Source organism: Natrix helvetica (assembly GCF_964273705.1).
Source record: "Natrix helvetica genome assembly, chromosome: 5".
Lineage (NCBI taxonomy): Eukaryota > Metazoa > Chordata > Lepidosauria > Squamata > Natricidae > Natrix > Natrix helvetica.
In genome coordinates this window covers 107847697-107870752 of record NC_138551.1, presented here as the reverse complement: position 1 = coordinate 107870752, position 23056 = coordinate 107847697, and the positions used below count along the sequence as shown (strand labels likewise).

At 42.2% G+C, this 23056-nt stretch overlaps 1 protein-coding gene across 3 annotated transcripts in view; it reads left to right on the top strand.

The window, feature by feature from the left end:
* PIK3AP1 (phosphoinositide-3-kinase adaptor protein 1) overlaps window positions 1-23056 on the top strand; it is a 96491-nt gene that overhangs the window by 35761 nt on the left and 37674 nt on the right. For all 3 annotated transcript variants that reach the window (XM_081954026.1, XM_081954025.1, XM_081954027.1), the window contains 4 exons: window positions 3084-3213; window positions 6216-6412; window positions 9140-9329; window positions 18027-18107. In XM_081954026.1, coding sequence (XP_081810152.1) covers window positions 3084-3213; window positions 6216-6412; window positions 9140-9329; window positions 18027-18107 — 598 coding nt within the window. The remainder of the gene's footprint in view (window positions 1-3083; window positions 3214-6215; window positions 6413-9139; window positions 9330-18026; window positions 18108-23056) is intronic.

Genomic DNA, 23056 nt, shown 5'->3' with positions numbered 1-23056 from the left:
AAAGTAAATAACCTCCCTGCTTTAGGGAGGGGGGAACAGGAGAGAGTTTGATATATCATTTAGATAGTAGAAAGATAGGACCAGCTGTAAACCTGAGGTATGAGTACGTAGCAAAAGCATCTTGTGAGAAATAACTAAATGGAGGATTCAGAAAACTTGTTTCTTGCTAAAATATGTAGTGTGCTTATTAGAAAAAGATATTTTTGAATTGTACGGTCTTGTTTAATTGTGATAATCTGGAGGAGACTATTAAAAATAGGCAGTCCCACAGATAGCCTGGCTCTACATCACAAAGGGCTATATAGGTAACAAACAGCATATTGAATTGTGCCTGGAAGCTCACTGTTAACCAGTGCAGTTCATGCAGTAGTGATGTCAGAGGGGCATACTGAGGCCTACCTGACATTGCCTGCACTACCGAGTTCTGTACCTGCAGTGGCTTCCAACTGGTCTGGTCCAAGAATACATTACAACAGTCCAACCATGAGGTGATCAGTAGTGCATAAGTGACAATTCTTGCTTATATCTACAGCATTTTTCCTTTTTAGAAAAAAAAGCTGTTTCAATTGCATGAGTTTCTCTCCAACTTTAATGGGTTAGTAGTGTATATACAAGTGGGCATCCGTGGCAGTGGCATGATTTTGGGATCAGAACAGACCTCTGAGCTGCTTCATTTGAGGGGAATGCAATGATCCATTACTGATATCATCCACTTTTTCAGAACATGATAACTTCTCAAGTTTGTATGCTTGCTTTCGGACAGGGAAGGGGTATCTAGCATGACTCTGGGCATGCATTATTCTTCTCAGTATTCAATATCCCTGATTTAAGTTTCCTAAATACAAACAAAGAATAAAGGAAGGGGACTTCAGCCGTGAACATTTTTAATTTCATGTAGCTTGAGATGTAATATATATAAGAACCTCTGCAACATAGCTGCATTTCTGCAGTAATATTGTTAGAAGCTGTATATTAAAATATAAGTAGTCCTCGACTTGCAACCTAAATTGAGCGCAAAATTTCTGCTGTTTAGTGAGACATTAGTTAACTGAGTTTTGCACCATTTTACGATCTTTCTCGCCACAGTTGTTAAGTGAATCACTGCAATTGATAAGTTAGTAAACCAGTTGTTAGATGAATCTGATTTCCCCATTAAATTTGCTTGTCAAAAGGCTGCAAAAGGTGATCATATTACTTTGGGACACAGCAATGGTCATAAGTATGAATCAGTTGCCAAGCTTCTGAATTTTGATCCCATGATCATGGGGATGCTACGAAGATTGTAATTGTGAAAAATGGTCATGTCACTTTTTTCAGTGCTATTGTAATCTTGAATGGTCACTAAAAGAACTCTTGTAAGATAAGGACTACCTGTATTACTATATTTACTTTTCCCACATTTATTACCTGATGATTTCTAAATGTTTGGTAGTAAACATTGTATATGTATGTAGCATAAGAACATTCATTTTCATATCAGCCATCAGTTGACTGCCCCTGTCTAAATATGCAACACTGCTTTCAGTATTACTACAAACTTATTTTATTTATCAAATTTAGGGACAACCCATGTCTGCTGCTCATCTTTGCTTTCTTTGAAGCTCACTAGCTACTGCCATAATCAGGGGGAAGGGAGCATCATGGGGGGTGGGGGAGAAGCATGCTGGAGATATGGAAGAATACTGTTGGAGTACGGACACTGACAGGAACCAGAGGTGCCAAACTGAGCTATCTGCCAACCTTCAAGGACGCCAGCAAAGGAATTTACATTGGCGCCTGACGCACCGATTTCCCAAAACATTGAAATGAGACCTGATTGGACTGTTCTCCCAGGGGGGAGGGTTTTGGATATTGCTTTCAATATACAATTTTCGCATGGTTTTTCCTCAGACCTTGCTGCACTCAGTATTTCTAGTCAAAGTACATTTTCTCTAAAACCTATGGACTCGAGGGTAGTTCTTTCCTAGGGATTAGCCAGAGCCAGTCTGACTACCTAAGTGACTCTGGGCTGCCATATGAAAAAAGCCATACAATTAAAATAAAATCAAAACAGGATGAGAAACAAAGTTTAAAAAAGATAAATTTGGAGGGAGTGCCCTCAAAGCACCAACTCCCCCGCCCCCCAGGTGGCATACCACTTTTCAATCCCCAAGCAAGTTGGCATAGACAGGTTTTCACGCTCTAGAAGGCCAAGAGACTGGGTGCCAACTTCACCTCTGGATGGAGGATGTTTCATAGGTCACTGCAGAGAAGGCTCTCTTTCTAGATCCTGTCAGTCGACATTCTTCAACTGACATGGTCTGTAGCATACCCATTTTGCCTGACAGGGCAGGATGGGTCAATGTAACTGGAACAAGATGTTTCCTCAGTTGCAGGCCATGAAGGGCTTTAAAGGTGATAACCAGCACCTTGAATTAAATCCAGAAGCAAACAAGCACTCAATGCAGTTCATGCAACAAAGGTTTTACAGGCTCAGTCCTTGGGGCATCCAGAATTGCCTGCATGGCCACATTCTGTGCCAACTCCAGCTTCTGGATGCTCTTCAAGGGTAGCCCTATGTAGAGCACATTGCAATAGTCCCTCAGGAGATGATCACGGCATGAATGATTGAGAGAAGGGCCTCCAATATAGGAAGGCGTGCAACTGGTGTGGACTTCCTAGCCATGACTGCTGTCTGCTCCTTGAGAAGGAGATGTGAGTCCAGGACGTTCCCCAGATTATGAATGGATCTACCTGGGGCAGAGCAGCCCCATCCTAGACAAAAAAATGATACCCTACCCCCCCCGATACACAGGACCCAACCACCCAGAGCCATACATCTTACCAGGGTTCAGTTGAAGCCTGTTGTTCTCCATCAAGCCTCCCACAGCCTCCAAGCACCTTGAAAGAACATCCACAACATCATTTAATTTACTCGGGTGAATTAAGCTGAGTACAGTATGGTGATTGATGATCATCATTTTGTTTTAAGATTATTAAATGCTAATAATTTCTTAAGTTTTTTAAAGTCACAGACAAATTCCTAATACATTGAACCAGTACTGGGTATACCTAATTGGTGGCTGTTCTCTTCTTACATCCAGGCATTTAAGATTGTACCATATAACACAGAAGCTCTGGACAAAATCCTCACAGAATCATTGAAAAAAAACCTTCCTGTCAGTGGTTTGCACCTTCTAGGAATCAACCAATTGGAAGAAGAAAATATTACTAGTAAGTATGATCGTGATTTGGGTTAAAAAAAGCCTATAAGAATGATACTATACTAAATTCAAGTGCTACTACATGATGCAAAAGCATATGTTATATGAAAAAGTTGGGCATGTGTGACCCTCCTGCATAATCCTAATAACTAGAGCAGGGGTCTGCAACCTTAAACACTCAAAGAGCCATTTGGACCCGTTTCCCACAGAAAAGAAAACACTGGGAATCACAAAACCTGGGTGGGCGTGACCAACTCAATGTCACTCCCACCCAGTCACATAACCACCACCCCCAACCCTGCCTACCCAGGTTTCATGTCTCTCAGTGTTTTCTGTGGGAAATGGGTCTCCCTCTCCTTCCCTCTTATTTCTGTTTTTCTCTCTTTTTCCTCTCCCTCTCTCTTCTTCCTTTCCTTTCCTTCCCTTTCCCTCTTTCTTTTTCTTTCTTTCTCATGGAATATGATAACAAATCCAAAATAAAGTTATTAATTGTGGGAAATTGCTTCTCTGTAATCTTTTCATAATTAACTCACATATATATTTTGATTTCTTTTGAGTTTGACAATATAATACATAATCCAAAATTATAAATAATATTATTTTCAGATGCATTTTTGCCATCTCTATTATTTCCTTTTTAAGAAAATCAGACTTGCTTCCAATTTGTTCCTTCCGGCAAACTGCAGTTTTCATGGCAAGAGATCTAGCTTGCCATTGCTTTCGTCATAGGTTTGAGAGAGTTCTTTCTTTCTTTCTCTTCCTTCCTTTCTCTCTCCTCCTTTTCTCCCCCCTTCCCTTTCTCATTTGTTTCCCTTTCTTTTCCCTCTCTCTCATTCTCTTCCTCCAGCTCTCTTTCATTTCTCTCTCCCTCTCTCCCTCTCTCTCTCTCACATTCTCTCTCTCTCAATTGTTTCTCTCTGTTTTTCCTCTCTGTCATTCTCTCTCTCCCTCCATCATTTTCTCATTTCCCTCTCTCTTTCTCTCCCCTTTTCTCTCTCTCATTTCTTTCTCGCACGCGCGTGTATGCACACACAAGTGAAATACCCTCCTGGGATGGGATCACGCTGGCGGCAGGGATGGCAAATCCTCTTCCCACTGCTGCCACTGCGCAGTGAGGTGAGTAGCCAGCTGTGCAGCGCAGGAGCACTGGTTGGGAGCATTACACAGAACCATGACATTAAACCAACATTCCTAAAACCCATCAAACCTCAGGGACTCCTGAGCCTCTGCCCTCCACACCAATTCAGGAGGAAGGGAAATCCTTAAGAAGAGATGGCTGAGAAGAAGAGGAAAGAGGCCACTGACAAGCCAGTGGAGGAACTGGTAATGATGCAAGTGGGAGCCTAAGCTAGCAACGCTGCTCCACTGGTGATCACTGTCATGCAGTGCTTATTGCTTATGCTGCTATTCCACCCAGCTACCATATTTCTTTGCTGCAGGACAGATCTGGGCAGATTGTGGGGGGGGGGGTGGAGCAAGGGAAGAGGACCAATCTCCTCTGCACGAAGGCTTTTCTCAGGACGCTAGATTGTGAAATTAAAAACCTGGAATGGGGTACAATCCAGCTTGATTCAAAGGCTTTGGCTCCTGAGATCACTGCGCTGCCACCCAAAAGGCTGTTACCGTGATCTCTGCAGTGCTCACTTCACCAGCCCCTTCTTGGACAGTTCCAGGCGGCAGAGATCACAGTAACAGCCTTTTGGGTGACACCTGGATAGTGGAAGAAGTGTGGGATGGAAAGGAACCTTCGGAATGCGGGAGCACCAGGTCTCCCTGGAGCCTGGCACCTACTTTTGCCCTGAGACTAAGGAAGCAGGGTTGCGAAGAGGGCTGTGAACAAGCCCAGTTGTTCAAGGAGGCAGCCTTGCCCGGTCGTTTTCTTTGGGCTTCCCTTTCGCCGCTTTCACCGCTCAGGTGCCACCACGAGGAACTGTTAATCCAAATGGAAGGGATCGCCACCCCTCCTTGCGCAATGGGCCGCTCCCAGTCAAGCACGATAGTGGCCGTTCAGCAGCCCCTGCGTGTCTTTCCCTCCTCACTGAAGAGAAGAAGCGAGCCGATTGCTTCTTGGCGCAATCGACTCCGCGTCACTGCTGGTCTGAGGGAAGCGGGGGGAAATAAAGCACGGAGAGAGATATTTTCTCCTGCCCTACCGTGGGAAGGGTAGAGAAAAGTGGATTTGAGATCGATAAAAGCCTTACCCTTTAGGAAGATCGAGCCCCCATGCGTTTCTTTTTTGCCCACCCCGGCCCCTAGAAGCACTTTGCAGGCCTCCCAAACTCTCTGCATGCCCCGTTTTTCACAAAAAAACAGGGCATTCTGAGATTTGGGAGGTCTGCAGAGTGCTCGTGGGGGCCAGGGAGTGCAAAAACATTTTTTAAAATTTGCCTCTTCAAAATCTTGGTGCATCTTATACTCTGGTGCATCTTATACTCTGAAAAATATGGTATTTAACAATCATACTTTAATAGGCAAGTTTAATTATTGTAATAAAAGGCAGCAGTGGCAATTCCTTTTATTACAAAGATTAGCATTTTTTATTTATAGAGTTTCCCCCCCGCCTTTATTATTTCTATAAATAACTCAAGGTGATGAACATATCTAATATTCTTTCCTCCTCCAATTTTCTCCACTACAACCAGTGTTGAGATGATTTGGTCCAAAGGAGACTGACTGGCCCATGTCAATATATCAGTTGACAGCTTTGTACCTCAGTACATGACTCATTTTATATTTAGGAACTGATATAATGTTCAATACTCTTGTATGTTGCCTGTATTCTAGAAAGTGCTTTATCAGATCTTGCAGAGTAGCCGTGACCCCTGCCTCCCCAAAAATGCCACATGTGACCTAGATTGGCAATCCTATGCTTACAGGGATTCTACCGGACAAGGCAATAGTTCACACATGATAAACAAAAAATGAAATTAGATTTAGGCCATTTCCATTACTTAATTTGTCACCAGTGGCATAGCTCTATAAGAAATTGTGTTTTCCTCCTTTTTCTTTCAGGTCAAAGAGAGGAAGAGTTGCCAACTCTGCTGCACTTTGCTGCAAAATATGGTTTAAAAAATCTCACAGCCCTGTTGCTTACATGCCCAGGAGCTCTGCAGGCTTATAGTGTTGCCAACAAGTATGGTCACTATCCTAACAACATTGCTGAAAAGCATGGCTTCAAAGATCTCCGCCAATTCATTGATGAATATGTGGTAAAAATATTTTTCTCTTTCTGCTATAATGGGAAGAAAAGTACTGGGACTAAAACTTAACAGTTCATGATTCACATAGAAACAATAGATTTGAAGGTTTCAGTGATATATGTGTGGTCTTATTCCACAATAATAAACATGTGAACAATATTGAGTTTTCCAGAAGATGAAGGTGCTATTCTTGTAGTGAAATAATAATTTGAAAGACAGATCACCATTAATATAAATGGGACTTTTAGAATTAGATCTAGAGACATTTGATACTTCAGTTTTCACATAGGAAAAAATCTGTATGGGTTATGTTAGATAGATTCTGAAGAAGCACAGAGGAACTGATGTGTGCACAATCATTATGGGGTATATACCGTGTTTCCCCGAAAATAAGACAGGGTCTTATTTTCTTTTGACTCCCGAAATAAGCGCTTGGCCTTATTTTCAGGGAGGTCTTATTATTTTTGAGGTACAGGAGGAAGCGACCGTACTCACCTCATGGCTGCTGTTGTGTTGCAATATTTTCGTGGAGGGCTTATTTTTAGGGGAGGGCACATTTTAATGCATGCAGTCAAAAGCCTGATTGGGCTTATTATCCGGATGTATGTGTATGTGTGTTACATACACATACATACACACACACACACACACACACATACACATATATGTTTTCGTAGATTTTCATAGGTGTAGATAGGCTGGTCTTGTTGTATTTGGGTCCTTTCCCATGTAAGATTGAGATTGTCTTGGCAGAGTGTCCATGAGGCTCCGATCACACTTTAAGAACAAAACCCAGCCTGAAGATGGCGAGTGAGACCTCGCCGAAATGTTGCCAAGACAAACTCAATCTTACACGGGAAAATAATAATAATAATAATAAATTTGGATTTATTAGCCGCTCCCTTTCCAAGTAGGACTCGGGGCGGCGTACAATGGAGCATATAACATGAAACATATATAACAACACCAAACGTACATACATACACAACACACATACATACACGGAGGAGGAAGCAAATTACATCAATAGACAGTTAAAAATCTGCTTTAAAATACCCCAATTGTAAAAACCCAATAAAATTAATATTTAAGAACAATTTAAAAACAGTTTGGAGGAATGGGAAAATTACGATTGCGATTGAGCCAGGCCGGATAATTGAAAGAGGTGGGTCTTCAGCTGTACAGACCCGAATACAACAAGACCAGCATACCTACACCCGGGAAAATCTATGAAAACATACACACACGTGCACGCAGACACACACACACACACACACACACACACTGCAGCTATCAACTAGTATCTTTTTGAAAAGGAGCAGAACTGAAAGACACAGTTTTATTGAACTTTCATTGGATTCTTGTAACCAAAATATTATGAAGACGTAAGAAGTAATATATAATAAACTTTCTTAATTAAAATATTACAGTTAGAAAGAAAAAATCTAGGCCAGCTATATAATATGGGAATACATGGCTTGTAAACACATTAGAGAAGGATTTTGAGGTGGTCACTGACAACAAGCTGAACACAAATAATAAATATCAGAGAACTGAGCATTGTATTTCCAAATAGATATTAGATTAGAGAAAGTTCAGAGGAAAATAGCGAAGAAGATACAAGTACTTAAAGTGATGCCCTATGTTGATAGGCTGAAGGAACTAGAGAGGTTCAGTCTGGAAGAAATGAGACTGAATGGAGATATGGTAGCTGTGTTCAGATATATAAAGAGAAGTTACAGGGAAGATGGTCCAGAACTTATTTTCCATGACTACAAAAACCGGCGCACAAACTCCGGAGCTGCTGTTGTGTTGCAATATTTTCGGGGAGGGCTTATTTTTAGGGGAGAGCTTATTTTAATGCATGCACTCAAAAGCCTGATTGGGCTTATTATCCAGAGAGGTCTTATTTTCGGGGAAACAGGGAAACAATTTCCTGATGATAGGATCTATACAGAGCCATTTTGGTGTAGTGGTTAAGGCACTAGGCTAGAACTAGGAGACAGTGAGTCCTAATCCCACTTTCGGCCAAGGCTAGCGGGATGACCTTGGGGTAGTCACTCTCAGCCATAGAAAGAAGATAATGACAAATTACTTCTAAAATCTTGCCAAAAAAAACTATAGGGTAGTGATAGCTAAGCTTTTGATCACCAACTGCTGAAACTGGAGTGTGTGCGCTGGAGCACCGGAACCCGGAAGAGCAGCTGGCTACCACGTGCATGCGCACTGGACCAGCTGTCTGGCATGCATGTGCACAACGAAACCTGGAAGAACAGCTAGCGACAGTGCGCTTGCCCACAGAGAGGGCTCTGTGTGCCACTTCTGGCACGCGTGCCATAGGTTCGCCATCACGGCTATAGGGGTTGGTTTAGGAAATTGCCAGGAGTCATAATTTTTTCTAAGGGATGAAAACCAAAACAACAACAACAAAACACTCAACTGCACAGCAGTGGAATAAAGCTACTTATAAAAGTTGTAGGTTCTCCATCTCTGGGGGTGTTTAAGAAATCATCTCTCATGAAAGGTTTAACTGATTCCAACACTTTGCACATGGCTAGATGATCTTTGTGTCTCTTCCTATTCTGTGATTCTGTTGTTTTATACATGATACACTTGTAGACTGGGTTTCACTTTGCTACCTTTAAATTAGGTTCAGAAGGACTATCTTTTGAACTGATTGCATTAATCAAGCAGTCATTGTGCTACAGAAACCATTTGCTTTTCTTTATCTTGCAGGAGACAGCAGATATGCTCAAATCTCACATAAAAGAGGAGTTGATGCACGGGGAGGAAGATGGCTCTATTTATGAGTCCATGGCTCATGTCTCTGCTGACCTTCTGATGAAATGTTCATTGAACCCCAGTTGTGATGAAGAACTCTACGAATCCATGGGTGGTTTGATTCCCAGCTCTACAGAGGACTTATGTACATATACAATGCTCCTTATTTATCTCATAATATAAGCGATGGTGGCTACTGATTAATGCTAATTTAAAATTTCTTGTCACTTTAAATGTGGCTATTTTGTACATGGGATGCAAAGTTAAAACATATTTAATTTTGCATGGGAATGTAAGTAGCAAAAAAGCAGAAAGGGAACATACCATATTTTTTGGACTATAAGACACACCAGTGTATAAGACGCACCAAGATTTCGAAGAGGTAAGTAAGAAAAAAAAGTTTTTGTCCTCCCAGGCCCCTAGGAGCACTCTGCAGGCTTCAGCAGAGCTGGGGTAAAGCGAAAACGCCTTCGTTTTTCACCAAAATGGGGGCATTTCCCCGTTGGCCCGTTTTTTGCCCATTTTTCACAAAAATGGGGTGTGGAGGCGGGGCTTCGGGGGGCCAAAAGTGGCTGTATTCGGTGTATAAGATGCACCAACATTTCCACGCTCTTTTAGGGGGGAAGGGTATGTTTTATACTCCGAAAAATACGGTACTTACCTGCAAGCAGCAATGTTCATGTAGTGGATGTTATATTTACAGTTTGTGTTTTGGCAGACTGTATTCTTTACAATATTGCACTTCAAGTTTGGATATAGAGGAACATAGGACATAGAATACAGATAGTTCTCAACTTGCAACCACAATTGAGCCCAAAATTTCTGTTGCTGAGTGAGATATTTGTTAAGTGAATTTTGCCCTATTTTACAACCTTTCTTGCCACAGTTGTTAAGCAAATCCTGCAGTTGATAAGTTAGTAACACAGTTGTTAAGTGAATCTGGCTTTCCTGTTGTCATTGCTTGACGCAAGGTTGCAAAAGGTGATCACATGACCCTGGGACACTGCAACCATCATAAATATGCGCCAGTTGCCAAATGTCAACTGTCCCATTCAGTCATCTAGCAAAGAAAGACTCCTGGCCATTTGTTTTGCCAAGACTATATTTGACTAAAACTTAAATAGTTACAGAACTGGGATAAGCTGAATCTGAGGTTTTTCCATGCAAACAACACAAAGGAAATTTCCCTCTGTCCCCCACCATCCCTCCCCTCCATTATCTGCAAATGTCAATCAGGTGCTTGTCTATTGTTTAGGAAACAGGTGCTCTGTTCCCAGCTCTGCATATTGTTAGTTGATTTTGGTTGGCTGTAGCTTCTTACAAGGCTCAGCCGGGCTTCCATCCTCCCCTTATTCCTTACATTCCAATCTTTCCCTCCACCCCAAACAAAGCTTGGGTGAAGCTTGGATAGGTGAGATGCAGCCATGACAATAAGTATTAGAAATTCTGTGTAAAGCCCTACAGAACAAACAGTGCACAGTCCACATGTGGTTTTATGTTTAACTGTGACAAGGAAGCAGGAAACTTTTTATTGAACGAAAAGACATAGAGGAGGTCTGTCAAACTGGCGGCCCTGGAGGCCATATACGGTCCATGGAGGCCACGGCCACCCCAGCTCCACAAAGGCAAACAACATCATGATCCGGCCCGTGATGTGATGGAATTTGACACCCCTGGCAGAGTATACCATAGATGCAACTACAAACTTACAACACTGGCATCTACTGGGTGAAGAATATATATTTCTACTAAATACTGCTGTAGTTGTACAAAATTCATGAACACCGCATTCTAACACCCCCCACTCAACAAGTACTCCTAATGTTATTCCATGAGGTAGCGCTAAAAATGTCCATGTCTGCAATTCATTAAGAGATGTCATCTCTTCTTTGCAGCTCTTATCCACTTTTGCTTCTCATGAGTTGGAAGTCTTTGTATCTCATAATCCCATGAATCTGGCTCTGGTTTTAATGATTTGTAAGCAACATAGGACAGACGTTTGGCTTGGATGCCTTTGTTGCTTCTGGTGATTTCCTGATTGAAGCCTCTTGTGGCATGTTTTCTTCTTCTACAGTATTTGGGTAGTCTGTGTTAATTTCTATTTTTATGTCACTTTGTTGCCTATCTTCATGTGACACTGATGTGAAATTATTTGTGATACTTCATGAAGTTTTGAACACACTGAAGTTTCATCAACAATTGCACCTCTACCGATGGTTACTTTGTTTGTGTCTGGGTGTAGAATTCTGTATCCCACAAGCACACCATCCTTTGTTTAAGTATCCCATTTTGTATATTTTTCTTTTGGGATGTGCACTTAGGCTTTGCTTCCAAAAACGTTTAGATGGCTCAAATTTGGAGCCTTTCCATTCACACAGTTAAGTTTTCACAGATGGTTTTCCTGGCAGTTAACTTTGGTGATAGCATGTGGTCATAATTTCCTCTGTGCTCTGATCTTTCTGATCTTTCTCTATCCACTCATCTAAAGGGTGTTCTGGCCTAACTTCATTTATGCATTTCCACAATCATACTCTTATTAGCAGCCCTAAAGTGCTTTTTCAAGAGGCAACTGGACTTCCCGGTTTTTCTCTGAAGGCATCAAAGAAAAATCAGAAAGTCCAGTTGTCTCTTTAAAAGGCACCTTTGGGACAACCATGACCTGGATGACTGAGAATCTCCATAGGCACTCTTATTAGCAGCATCTTCATCTTGAATATCCAAGGCTGATACTTCTGGTTTGTCAGATTTGCAAATGAAAGCTTTGTTGCAGCTGTGTTACTGGCTACTATCTTTTATTCTGTTGCAGTCATCTTGCGCTTATTTGCTGTAACCAGCTATGGTTGGGCCCATAACTTGTTAGAAATTCTGTACAGTACGTAGCCCTGCAGAACAAACAGTGCACGGTACACAGTGCTTTTCTGTTTAACTGCAACACTGCCATCTACTCGTTGAAGTATATACCGTAATTTTTGGAGTATAAGATGCACTTTTACCCCCCTAAAAGAGGGTGAATACATCAAATGTAGTCCCGCCCACCCGCCACCCCCACCCTTTGGCCCCTGCCTCCCAGCAATTTGCCTCCTTTCAGCAAACAGCAAACAATCTGTTTCAGCTTCAGCACAGCTTGATTAGCACAAGCAGCTGATTGTTGGTTGGATTGGCCTCCTGACCATCAGCTATTTCAGGCTGCAGGGATTGCCATAGCCTATTGCCACCTCTGCCCCATTTTCCACCCATTCTGATCTCCGCCCCCCTGGAACTGGCGAAAAATAGGGCATGCAGAGGCTGAAAATGGAGTGCAGAGGCTGAAACAATCCCTGCAGCCTGAAACAGCTGATCGTCGGGAGGCCGATCCAATCAACAATGAGTTGCTTTTGCTAATCAGGCTGTGCTGAAATTGAAACTGAAAGAGCTGTTTGCTGCAAGGAGGCAAATTGCTGGGAAGCAGAGGCAGATTTTTCCCCTTGTGCTAATCAGGCTAAACTGAAACTGAAACAGGCTGTTTGCTGTTTGCTGCAAGGAGGCAAATTGCTGGGAGGCAGGTTTTTTTTTCTTGTTGTCCTCCTCAAAAGCTAGGTGCATCTTATACTTCGGAGCATTTTATACTCCAAAAATATGGTATATCTTTACTGAGTACTGCTGTGTAGTTGTACAAAATAATGAATACTGTATTCCAACAGTCTGAATTTTGTTCATATGACCATGGGGATGCTACAACACTCATAAGTATGAAAAATGGCCATAAATCATTTTTTTGTAAATGGCACTTTTAGTGTCATTGTAATTTCAAACAGTCACTAAACAAATGGTTGTAAGTCACGAACTAACTGTACATTGCTACCATAGTATTAGTTCTAGCCTAAATTTTAGACAACACATTTTTGCATCTTAATGGATGTTGTGGCTGGAACTAAGCTAAACAGATATTGATAACTCTTTTTCCTAAGGAAGAGTGTGTTAGACAAGTGGGAAACAGAAAAGAAGTTAGGTAGGTATATTTATCCATAAAGTCTGGATGAAGTCTGGAGTATAAGAGTGGAGGTTTTAGCAAAACAGAAAGAAGTATCATTTGGCTGCTTCTAAGAGATGCAGTGACAATCTTTCCACAAGCTTGATCACAGAATAATTCACAGTTGAAAGGGACCTTTTCATCTGTTGAGTTTTATTCCTTAGCAGCCAGATTATTTAGCCAGACACTTTTGGTAGGGGCTTTCGTCCTTTGGGGTGATACATTTTCATACAGGTGTAATCATCCTTTTCATATAATGCAATGTGTATGAGCAATAAATAAGCAAAACGTGGTCCTAGTGTAGAGAAATAAATACGATATTCTAGATATGACTTTTGTTGAGTTTATTTCTTTTGAAGAAATACTTTTCTTCTAATACTGAATACTAATTATGTGATCCATCCTACCTAAGTCATATCTACAATATCATACTGTTCTGACACACACACACCCCACGCCTGTGAATAAACCAAAACACAGGCTTGGCTGTTTGCCACTGTTTAATTACTGAGATAACGAATCCTTTGGCTGAGGGCCTAGACAACTCACATTCAATAGAGTAACTCTGCAGCAACTCAGATAGTCCAAACGAACAGACATGGCTAGAATACACAGATAGATTTTTTAAACTACTAATTTGAATGGTTGTTTCCTGCAAATGTCCCCTCCCAGCGCCTCACCTAAAATCTCTCTTGGGAGGGGCCAATCCACAACCACCTGTGCTTAATCATCTTCTGTGAGTCTGCCTACGGAGGTGCTGCTTTCATTTCTCAGCCCTTCTCAATCTAGCATCAGGGACAAACTGCCTTTGATCCTCCCCACTGCTCCATGCCTCAGGCACCTCCTGATGGCCAACCAGCCTCTGTGGTCCCTGCTCTGAGTCTGAACCCTGCGCAGGGTCCTCCACATCGTCCAGGGCAGACTCATATGATTCCTCGCTATCCGAGTCCATCAGCAGCTCAACTGGATCCTGCTGGGCCACAACACATATTTATTTCTGTACTAGGACCAAGTTTTGTCTATTTATTGCTCATACATAGCACATTGGGTACACGCATCTGAGCCCTTTAGCGCTTCCTTCCTTGTTCTAAGGTCTACTCTTTTCAGATTTGTGTTATAAGTATGGCTCACGTTAAGGTTTCCTTCCCCTTCCTGTTAGTTTAAAGCTCCCTAGATGACTTTTGCAGATGTTTTCCAAAGATATTCTTCCCTGTCTTTGTGAGATGAACCTTTTCCCTTGCCAGAAGCCCTTCTTGTAAGTAGAGATGACCGTGGTACAGGAATCCATTTTTGTTATCATCGATGGTGTGTTGAGCTGTTGTTTAACCTTGAGTACCAGTGTGTGTGAGGGTTAAGTATGTTTTAATTCTGTAAGCTGTTCAGAGTTATTGACACCCTTCCTTGAGCCAACAGTTCACCTCCAGAATCCTTTGTTCCTTCCTTGGCACACCATCATCCATTGGAATTGAAACATCGCCTATGCTCTAACACTTTTTATTTCCTATCTATCTCCTATAGTTTCTTGATATTCTTACCAACGTTTGTTCTGCAGTCTTGACAAGGAGATCAATATTGCTCATTATTTATTGGAACATTTAGTGTCACACCATATTTATGCTACAGGAGCTTTTACTATATGGAGGATAGGGATCTCATCTGTATCTTCAAAGAACTTGCATATTTCTGGGAAATTATATTTAAAATACAGATAGTTTTTGACTTGGGACCATTTGTTTAGCAACAGTTCAAGGCTCTAATGGTAGTGAAAGAAGGGAATTATGACCGGTCGCTGAAGTTACAGCTGTTACAGCTCCCTGCAGTCACGTGTTCACAATCTGGGCACTTTGCAACTTATTCATACTTAGGACCAGTTTCCAAGCACCCGCAATCACATGATCACCATTCATAAACTTCCCTGACAGTTTTCCCAGAAGGTCAATGGAGAAGCTGGCAGGGAAAGTCACAAGTCACTGGGGTAAGTCTCCCCCACCCATACACTCTTCCCAGCTCTTCTGCATAGTGTCATACTGTCCACTCACACACCCATATACACTCATCGGCATCTTTCGTACATGGAACTTCTTGTGCATCCCTATGTGCCCTCCCTGACCCCTGTGGTGTTTCTCACATATCCCTGCACACCCTCCCTGGCTCTCCCATGGCTCTTGCACACCCTTATGTAGTTTCTCACATCCTCTCTACACCTTCACACACTCTTCCCAACCACTGCGTCGTAGTGCACCTTTCCAACCTGCCCGGCATCTCTTCCACATCCCCTGGCACCCTCAGTCATCAACTCCAATCCTCCCCCTCTGTGCACTCCTCCCTTCCTCACCCTGCAGCAACCACTTACCTGCCAGCCTGAGACATCCTGCCATCTTTCCCACTGACTTTACAGCAGGAGGAAGCTGCCTAACAAGCGTGGAATTCTATTAACAACAACTGGGACTGCAGGGATTCCCATTGCTAAGCAAAGTGGTGGTACTTTACAACTTACAACTTCCCTTAGCAATGGAAATTCCTGTAAACATATAACTTTTGTGTGATCTTTTGTTTTGTTTTTTTTAAAGAAAATTTTATTGGTTTTTTAGGAAATAAAAAGGAAAAGGGTATTGGAATGGATTACAAATTTTGGCAGTTACAATATGTAGAAGGTGTCCCCGCCCCCTATACTCGTAGTATTCATTTAAGCAAATAATTCAATACTAAGTAATGATAATTTGTCAGCATGTAAATTCAGATAATAATTTCAATCAATTTATATCAAACCGATTTCCTTATTCATGTTTGTGATTTGAGTTTTCTTGATATTGCCCCTTCTCCCCCCGGCAGCAGGGTTCCGGCCCCTCCCGTGTCTTGTATGTCTGGTGTAGGATCATCAGATTTATCTAGGAGTGCTTTATTTTTTTCCATAAAGGCCTGAGCCTCTATGGTTGTATTGATTCTAACTCTTGTGTTCTCCCAGAATATTAACATACCTTCAGGCATCAACCATCTGAACCACACCCCCTTCTGGTATAGCTTCTTCGCTAATTGCGAATAATTTTTTCTTTTCTCTCTCACTTTCTTGGGGATCTGTTTCAGAATGGTTATTTCTCTATCTTGATATTTCAACACTTGCCCCCTTTGTGCACTCAGAATCTCATCTCTTGTGGTCTTTCTGAGAAATTTAATATGTACCTCCCTAGGTACGTCATGTGTTCTAGCATATGCTGAATTTACTCTATAAACCAGATCCAATTCCCACCCCATCTGTTGTTTTTCTTTTTGAATGTATTCAGCCAAGATGTTTGTCATGATGTCCCTTAAATCTTCATCATCTGCCTCAACTACATTTTGGAACCTAAGGAAAAAGGACATTCTTTCAAATTCTGTTTTCATTTGGTGGATCTCAATCTCTTGGTTCCCCTTCTGCACCCCTTTCATCTCCCCCCTCATCTCAGCCGTCCCTCCCTCCAAAAGATCTCTGTGTGTTTTTACTCATCTGGTCTTGGTTCTGTTTAAGCTGCTCTCTCATCTCTTTTAGTTCACTTTTTATGTCCTCCTGTCCCTTTAAAATTTGTTGGAACATCTGTTGAAAATCCGTCTCAGCAGGTTTGGGCTGCATCAAAGATGTTAAGGTCTGCTGTCCGCTCTGGCTGGATACTGTAGATGTCGGGGCGGAGACAGCGAAGCCCGGCTTCCCTGGGGGTGGTCTTTTAGGTGGCATTATGTTGAGCAGTAAAAATTCAAAATCAATACAGAGAGGAAATTAAGGAGGGAAACCGCCGAGAGAGATCAGGAGACTAGGAGTCCAAGCAGAGGGGAAGTTGTTCTAATTACTTCTGGCAATAGAGTAATAAAGTCCTTTGTTCCAAGGGAATCCAATTCAACAAGAGATTTGTCTGAGTGTCACGGAGACAAAGACAGGAAGCCTGAACCTCTATAGGTGGAGTCAATTTTCAATGTTTATAAAGACAACGGAAGTGTGCCATCTTGCCCTGCCAGCTTCGGAATCAAGAGGCATAACAGAGAATTTAGGAAGTTTTCAAAGTTCTCAGATCATCACCTCATTTATAAAGTTAAAGTCCAAAATCCGCCTTCATTATGAGCGTAAAATCATTGGTTGGCTCTCTCCCTTCCTCCTCCACTAGGGTCGAGAGCAAAAAAATTTATAGCCGCCTGTCCAAGGGGGGGGAATCCCCCTCCCTCCAGTCACGCTTCACTAGCCGAGTTGAAAGCGATTTTAAAAGCAGCTGGCAGTTTTTTTTCTTTCCTTTCCAACACACAAGGGAACGGGGGGAAGTTTCCACCTCACCACACAGCAACCGCGTCCTTCAAATAGCACGTTCTTCCAGCTGCCTCCTCCCGAAGACGCCGCAGCGCCTCCCCATCATGCCTCCCGGTGCCTAGGGTGATGCGGGGGCCCCCCCGGCTGCCGCCGACTCAGGGGATCCCCCGCTACATCGCCCCTTCGGCAGGAGCCTCTATGGGGCATCCTGTACCCCCCAGGCGGTGGGGGGCCCACCAGAAGAGCGCGGGGCGAGCAGAGCCTGCCCGTCGGATCAGCAGCCGGAACCGTGTGTGATATTTTGATGGCCGAACTTTCATGGAAGCACAAGGAGCAAATATTGTTAAACCAACAGTATAAAATTTATGGCCAATACCTGGACATGGATTGATTTTCAAAATGATACTAAGCTTTCAAAGGTGTTCTTTCTCTGTTTTCAATGCAACACCTTTTTAAAAATAATCCTTCCTCATCTAAGAAAATTAAAATATAGGAAGCTGCACATATATTTAATAAGTATGTTTGCAAAGTTAACTAAGTACATGTGTGGTCATTTTTTCCAGATGTAGAAATGCTTCAGTCAGATGCTAATCATCCTCTTTCACGGACAACCAAGGACTATATGATGCGCAGATTCTTAGAAGGTAAGCAACATAGCGAACTTAACCAAAAGGCAAGATTGCAATTAGAAACAATTGGTTTGCATGTTATTCTTTGGCAAATATCTATCAGCACCCTCTCAATCTAAGTATGATTGTGGTATTATCTTGTTATATTGCAGTCTCAAGATGCCGATGCCGATGGCATTCTCAGTGAAATGTTTTCTTGCAATTTTGATGTTTTCTATTTTCTGTTACTGAAAATTTCATACTCAAAAGATGAAATTTTGAATATGTGGACTTTAAATAACAAGCTGCTTTCTGGGACTAGTCCTCCCTTCTTTTCAAATGTGGAGGAAATTCTGACTCAGAGAACAGCAGTTACCTCTTTCGGCCCAGCAGAAACAAAGAAGAGAGACAAAAGGAGAAGGAGGGGCAAGAGAGGAGGCATATTACAAAGGCTCAGGAAGCATGGGGTAAGGAAATCTCTCCTCCCCTCTCTGCATTTAACTAATCTTCACTCACTAGTAAATAAGATAGATGAACTGCTACTTTTAAAGAGGAACAACTCAGACTTTTCTAACTTGGCAATCCTCTGCTTCATTGAAACATGGCTGAATGATTTGATTAATGATAGCAGCTTGCAAATAGCAATAGCACTTAGACTTATATACTGCTTTACAATGCTTTACAGCCCACTCTAAACGGTTTACAGAGTCAGCATATGCCCCCCCAACAATCTGGGTCCTCATTTTACTGATCATTGAAGGCTGAGTCAACCCTGAGCCTGGTGAGATTTGAATTGCCAAATTGCAGTTAGCCAGTAGTCAGCAGAAGTAGCCTGCAGTACTGCACTCTAACCCCTGTGCCACTGTGGCTCCCAGGATTTCAGATTCAAAGAGCAGATAAGAAGTGCAGAAACATCCAGTAAAAAGAAGGGAGGCAGTACCTGCTTTTATATTAACAACCGATGGTGTAAAAAGGTCACTAAACTAAAGAAATTTTGTGATGTGGAATCAGAGACACTATTCATTAACTGCATATCCTATTATTCCCCCACTTCATTCATCCTAACTGACTGTGCATACCACCCAAGCCTACTTAAACAAGGCACTGCAAACCTTAACTAATCAAATCTTGTGGGCTGAACAGAGATATCTGCTCATTGTATTAAAAGATTTTAACAGCGCTAACCTAAGTCAAGAATTTTCAAGATACATTCATCATGTCAACTGTCTCACCAGAGGCAAAAATATTTTAGACCACAGCTACTCAACAATTAAAGGTGCCTACTGCTTTCTACTAAGAGCAGCTGTGGGACACTCTGATCACTGTATGATTCACCTTGTACCTGTTTTTAGACAAAAACTTAAAATCATAAAACTAATCATTAAAAAGTGAAATACTGGACTGAAGAGGCAAAGTTAAAGCTACAGGCTTGCCTCGATTGCACAGATGGGAACGTTTTTGAAGCTGGCTTAGAGGATTTGAATGAACTCACTGACACTGTGACATCATACGTTAGTTTTTGTAAGGACTTGTGTGTGCTGACCAATACCTTATGCATCTGCAGTAATAATATACTTCTTCTCATACATCTACACCGTGCCAAAGACAAAACTTATAAGAAAGGAGATAGAATCCTGTACAATCAGGCCAGGAATGTATTAACAAGGGAGATCAGGGCAGCAAAGAGGAGCTACTCTGAAAAGCTGAGGAATCAGCTCTCAACAAATGAACCAGTAAATGTGTGGAAACACCTTAAAATATTTGACTATAGCAAACCTTCTTCCCTTGCTGAAAGGAATCAGCAACTGGCAGATGATCTGAATGTGTTTGACTATAGGTTTGAGAGGAAATCACTGTCAGGTGCATCCACAACAGCCAAGTCTCCTGCACCTGACTCTATCCCTCTGAGCCCCCCACCTCCGGTAATCATGGAAAAAGATGGGCGAGGTCTGTTTTTACAGACAAAACCCTGGAAAAGCACCAGACCCAGACAGGGTAACTCCTTCCTGCTTGAAAGTCTATGACCAACTAGCCCCCGACTTCACTTGCATTTAAAATAAATCACTGGATATGTGTTATGTCCCTTCTTGTTTCAAATGCTCTACTATCATCCCAGTGTCCAAGAAACTCTTTATCAAGGAGCTGAATGACTTCTGATCGGTTGCTTTGACATCTGTAGTTATGAAAACCTTTGAAAGGTTAGCGCTGGCCCACCTAAAAGCCATAACACATCCGCTGCTAGACCCCTTGCAATTTGCCTACCATGCAAATAGATCAGCAGATGATGCTATCAATATGGCACTGCATTCTTTCTTATAACATCTTGAATCCCAAAAGACCTACGCAAGGGTCCTTTTTGTAGACTTCAGCTTGGCATTCAACACCATCATTACAGAAATCCTTCCCTCTAAACTGACTCAGGTAGCTGTGCCTGACCACACATGCAGATAGATTATAAACTTTCTACAGATAGGAAGCAGCAGGTGAAGCTAGGTAAAATCACATCGAATACTTGTTGGATTAGTACAAGAGTTGCCTGGGGCTGTGTGCTCTCTCCATCACTCTTTTCTATATATACCAATGACTACATCTCGGCATTAACAACTTTTTTATTAGTTTACCCAAGTCTAAGGTACAAAGAAAAAAAACATGGAAAAGTAAGAAGGGAAAGCAAGAAGGAAGGGAAAAAGAGGGGGTATAGAGTAATGGGAGGGGGGGAAGGCAGCAACTTCCAACTCTCTTTGGCACAGTCAAGGTAACAACATTAGAACTACAACTTTTTGCTTTTACTCAACAATATGTACAGGCCATTTCTATAACAATAAGCCTGTCTGGTTTACAAAAAGAGAATCAAGGTTTCATATATATTTCTCACAAAATCCGGGAGCATTTTCAAACTAGAGACAAAATTAAATATATTTTCCTATTTGGATAAAAGAAACATTTTAACTATCTCAGCTTCCTTTGCTGAGGGGAATAATATATCATTCATTCTCATATTTTCATATATAGTGCATAATATTTTACCAACTTTAGAATATTTTTCAGCATTACTTAAAAACTGGCCTCTATAGTTTGTAAAGATAATAGTCTCATAAATTATTTAAGAAATGAAGGGCACCACTTATTGTCCATTTAAAAAATAAATTAAAAAACAGCTGTTTTATCCAACATCGACATGGTTTCGATCCCGCCTCCCAGCTTCAGCTCACCAGTTATCGTTGAAGCTCAGTTTCTAAAACTGCTTGCAGGTTGTTGCTGTTATCAGAGGATCTTGAGGGATGATTCTGGGACTTTCCTTAACCTTGGAAAATCAAGCAGACAAAAGGAAGCCTGCTCCTTTTGTTGTTGAGTTTGAAAAACAACAGTCCAGAGAAAGGAGATTCTCTGGGCGCATCAGCTGTTGGCCATGTCTTCACCAGAAGGAGCAATGACTACATCTCAAAAGATCCCTCTGCTAAAGTACTGAAGTTTGCAGATGATACAATATTCATTTGAGACGATGATGAGTTTGCATATAGATGGATCAACTGGCCCTGTGGTGCAGCCAGAACAACCTGGAGCTGAACACTCTTGAAACTGCAGAGATGATAGTAGATTTTAGAAGAAGCTCTCCCATTCTACCACCTTTTACAATATTAGGCAACACAGTATCAACAATAGAGACCTTCAGGTTTCTAGATTCTATTATCTCCAAGGATTTGAAATGGACACCTTAGAACCATCATTAAAAAGGCACAACAAAGAATGCTCTTCCTGCATCAACTCAGAAAGCTCAAATTGCCCAAGAATCTACTGATATAGTTCTATAGAGGAATGATTGAATCTGTCATTTTTCCCTTTAACTGTCTGGTTTGGCACAGCAACCAAACAGGACAGGTACAGAATTCAATGGATAGTTAGAACTGCAGAAAAAATTGCAATTAACCTGCCTTCCATTGAGGATCTATAGACTGCACGAACCAGAAAGAGGACTGAGAAAATATCCACAGACCCCTCTCATCCTGGACATTAACTATTTCAGCTTCTCCCCTCCGGATGCCACTACATAGCATTGCATGCCAAACAATTTGACACAAAGATACTTCCCATGCCATCACTTTGTTGAACACTAATTTCCACAGCACTCTCGTAGGCCTAAATATATTTACCCATGTAGTAGGCCATATTGATACTATCCTTCTCATCTTCTCATCTTTCTAATATATTCTCCTGTTGGTACCTATGATTTAGCCCTCATTGTTATATATTATGATTAATTATTGTAACTATGATCTATGATCTATTACTTTATTGTTTGTATATACACTGAGAGCATATGCACTAGAGACTTCCGGTTTGCTCGGACGGTTGTTTTGAGCACTCCGAAGACTTGAGGGACCTTCAGGACACTTCCCTGAAGCCTCCAGAGCACTCAAAACGAACATCTGAGCAAACCAGAAGTGACTTCCGGTTTGCCCGTAGGGGCGTTTTTTTGCGCTCCGGAGGCTTCAGGGAAGCTCATGAAGCCTCCGGAGGGCCTCCGGGGGTGGGGAAGGCTCTTTTCGCCCTCCCCAGGCTCCTATAAAGCCTCTGGAGCCTGAGGAGGGTGAAAAATGGCTTTTAAAAAGGGTGAACTCAGCTGGCCAGTGCGCACATGCGCACTGGCCAGCTGACAGGGCAGTGCCTCGCGTGCCCTGACAAATGGCTCCACATGCCACCCGTGGCACGCGTGCCATAGGTTCGCCATCACTGAACTAGACCCTACTCTTATAAGGTCCAGCGCAGTGACGGGCGAATGTGGCACCAACGCATCTCAACACAGCTCAGACGGCGAGCCACCAGCGCAGCAGATCACACCCGGTGCAGGCCCAATCCTGTCCCGGAGAACTAATATCGACAGAGGCTGCTCCAGCACAGACAGAGCCGCACTCAACACCTCCACCAATGCGTTCTTGTCGCTAGGCTCACCTGAGAATCCGGTCAGTCCCGTGGCGGTCAGATTT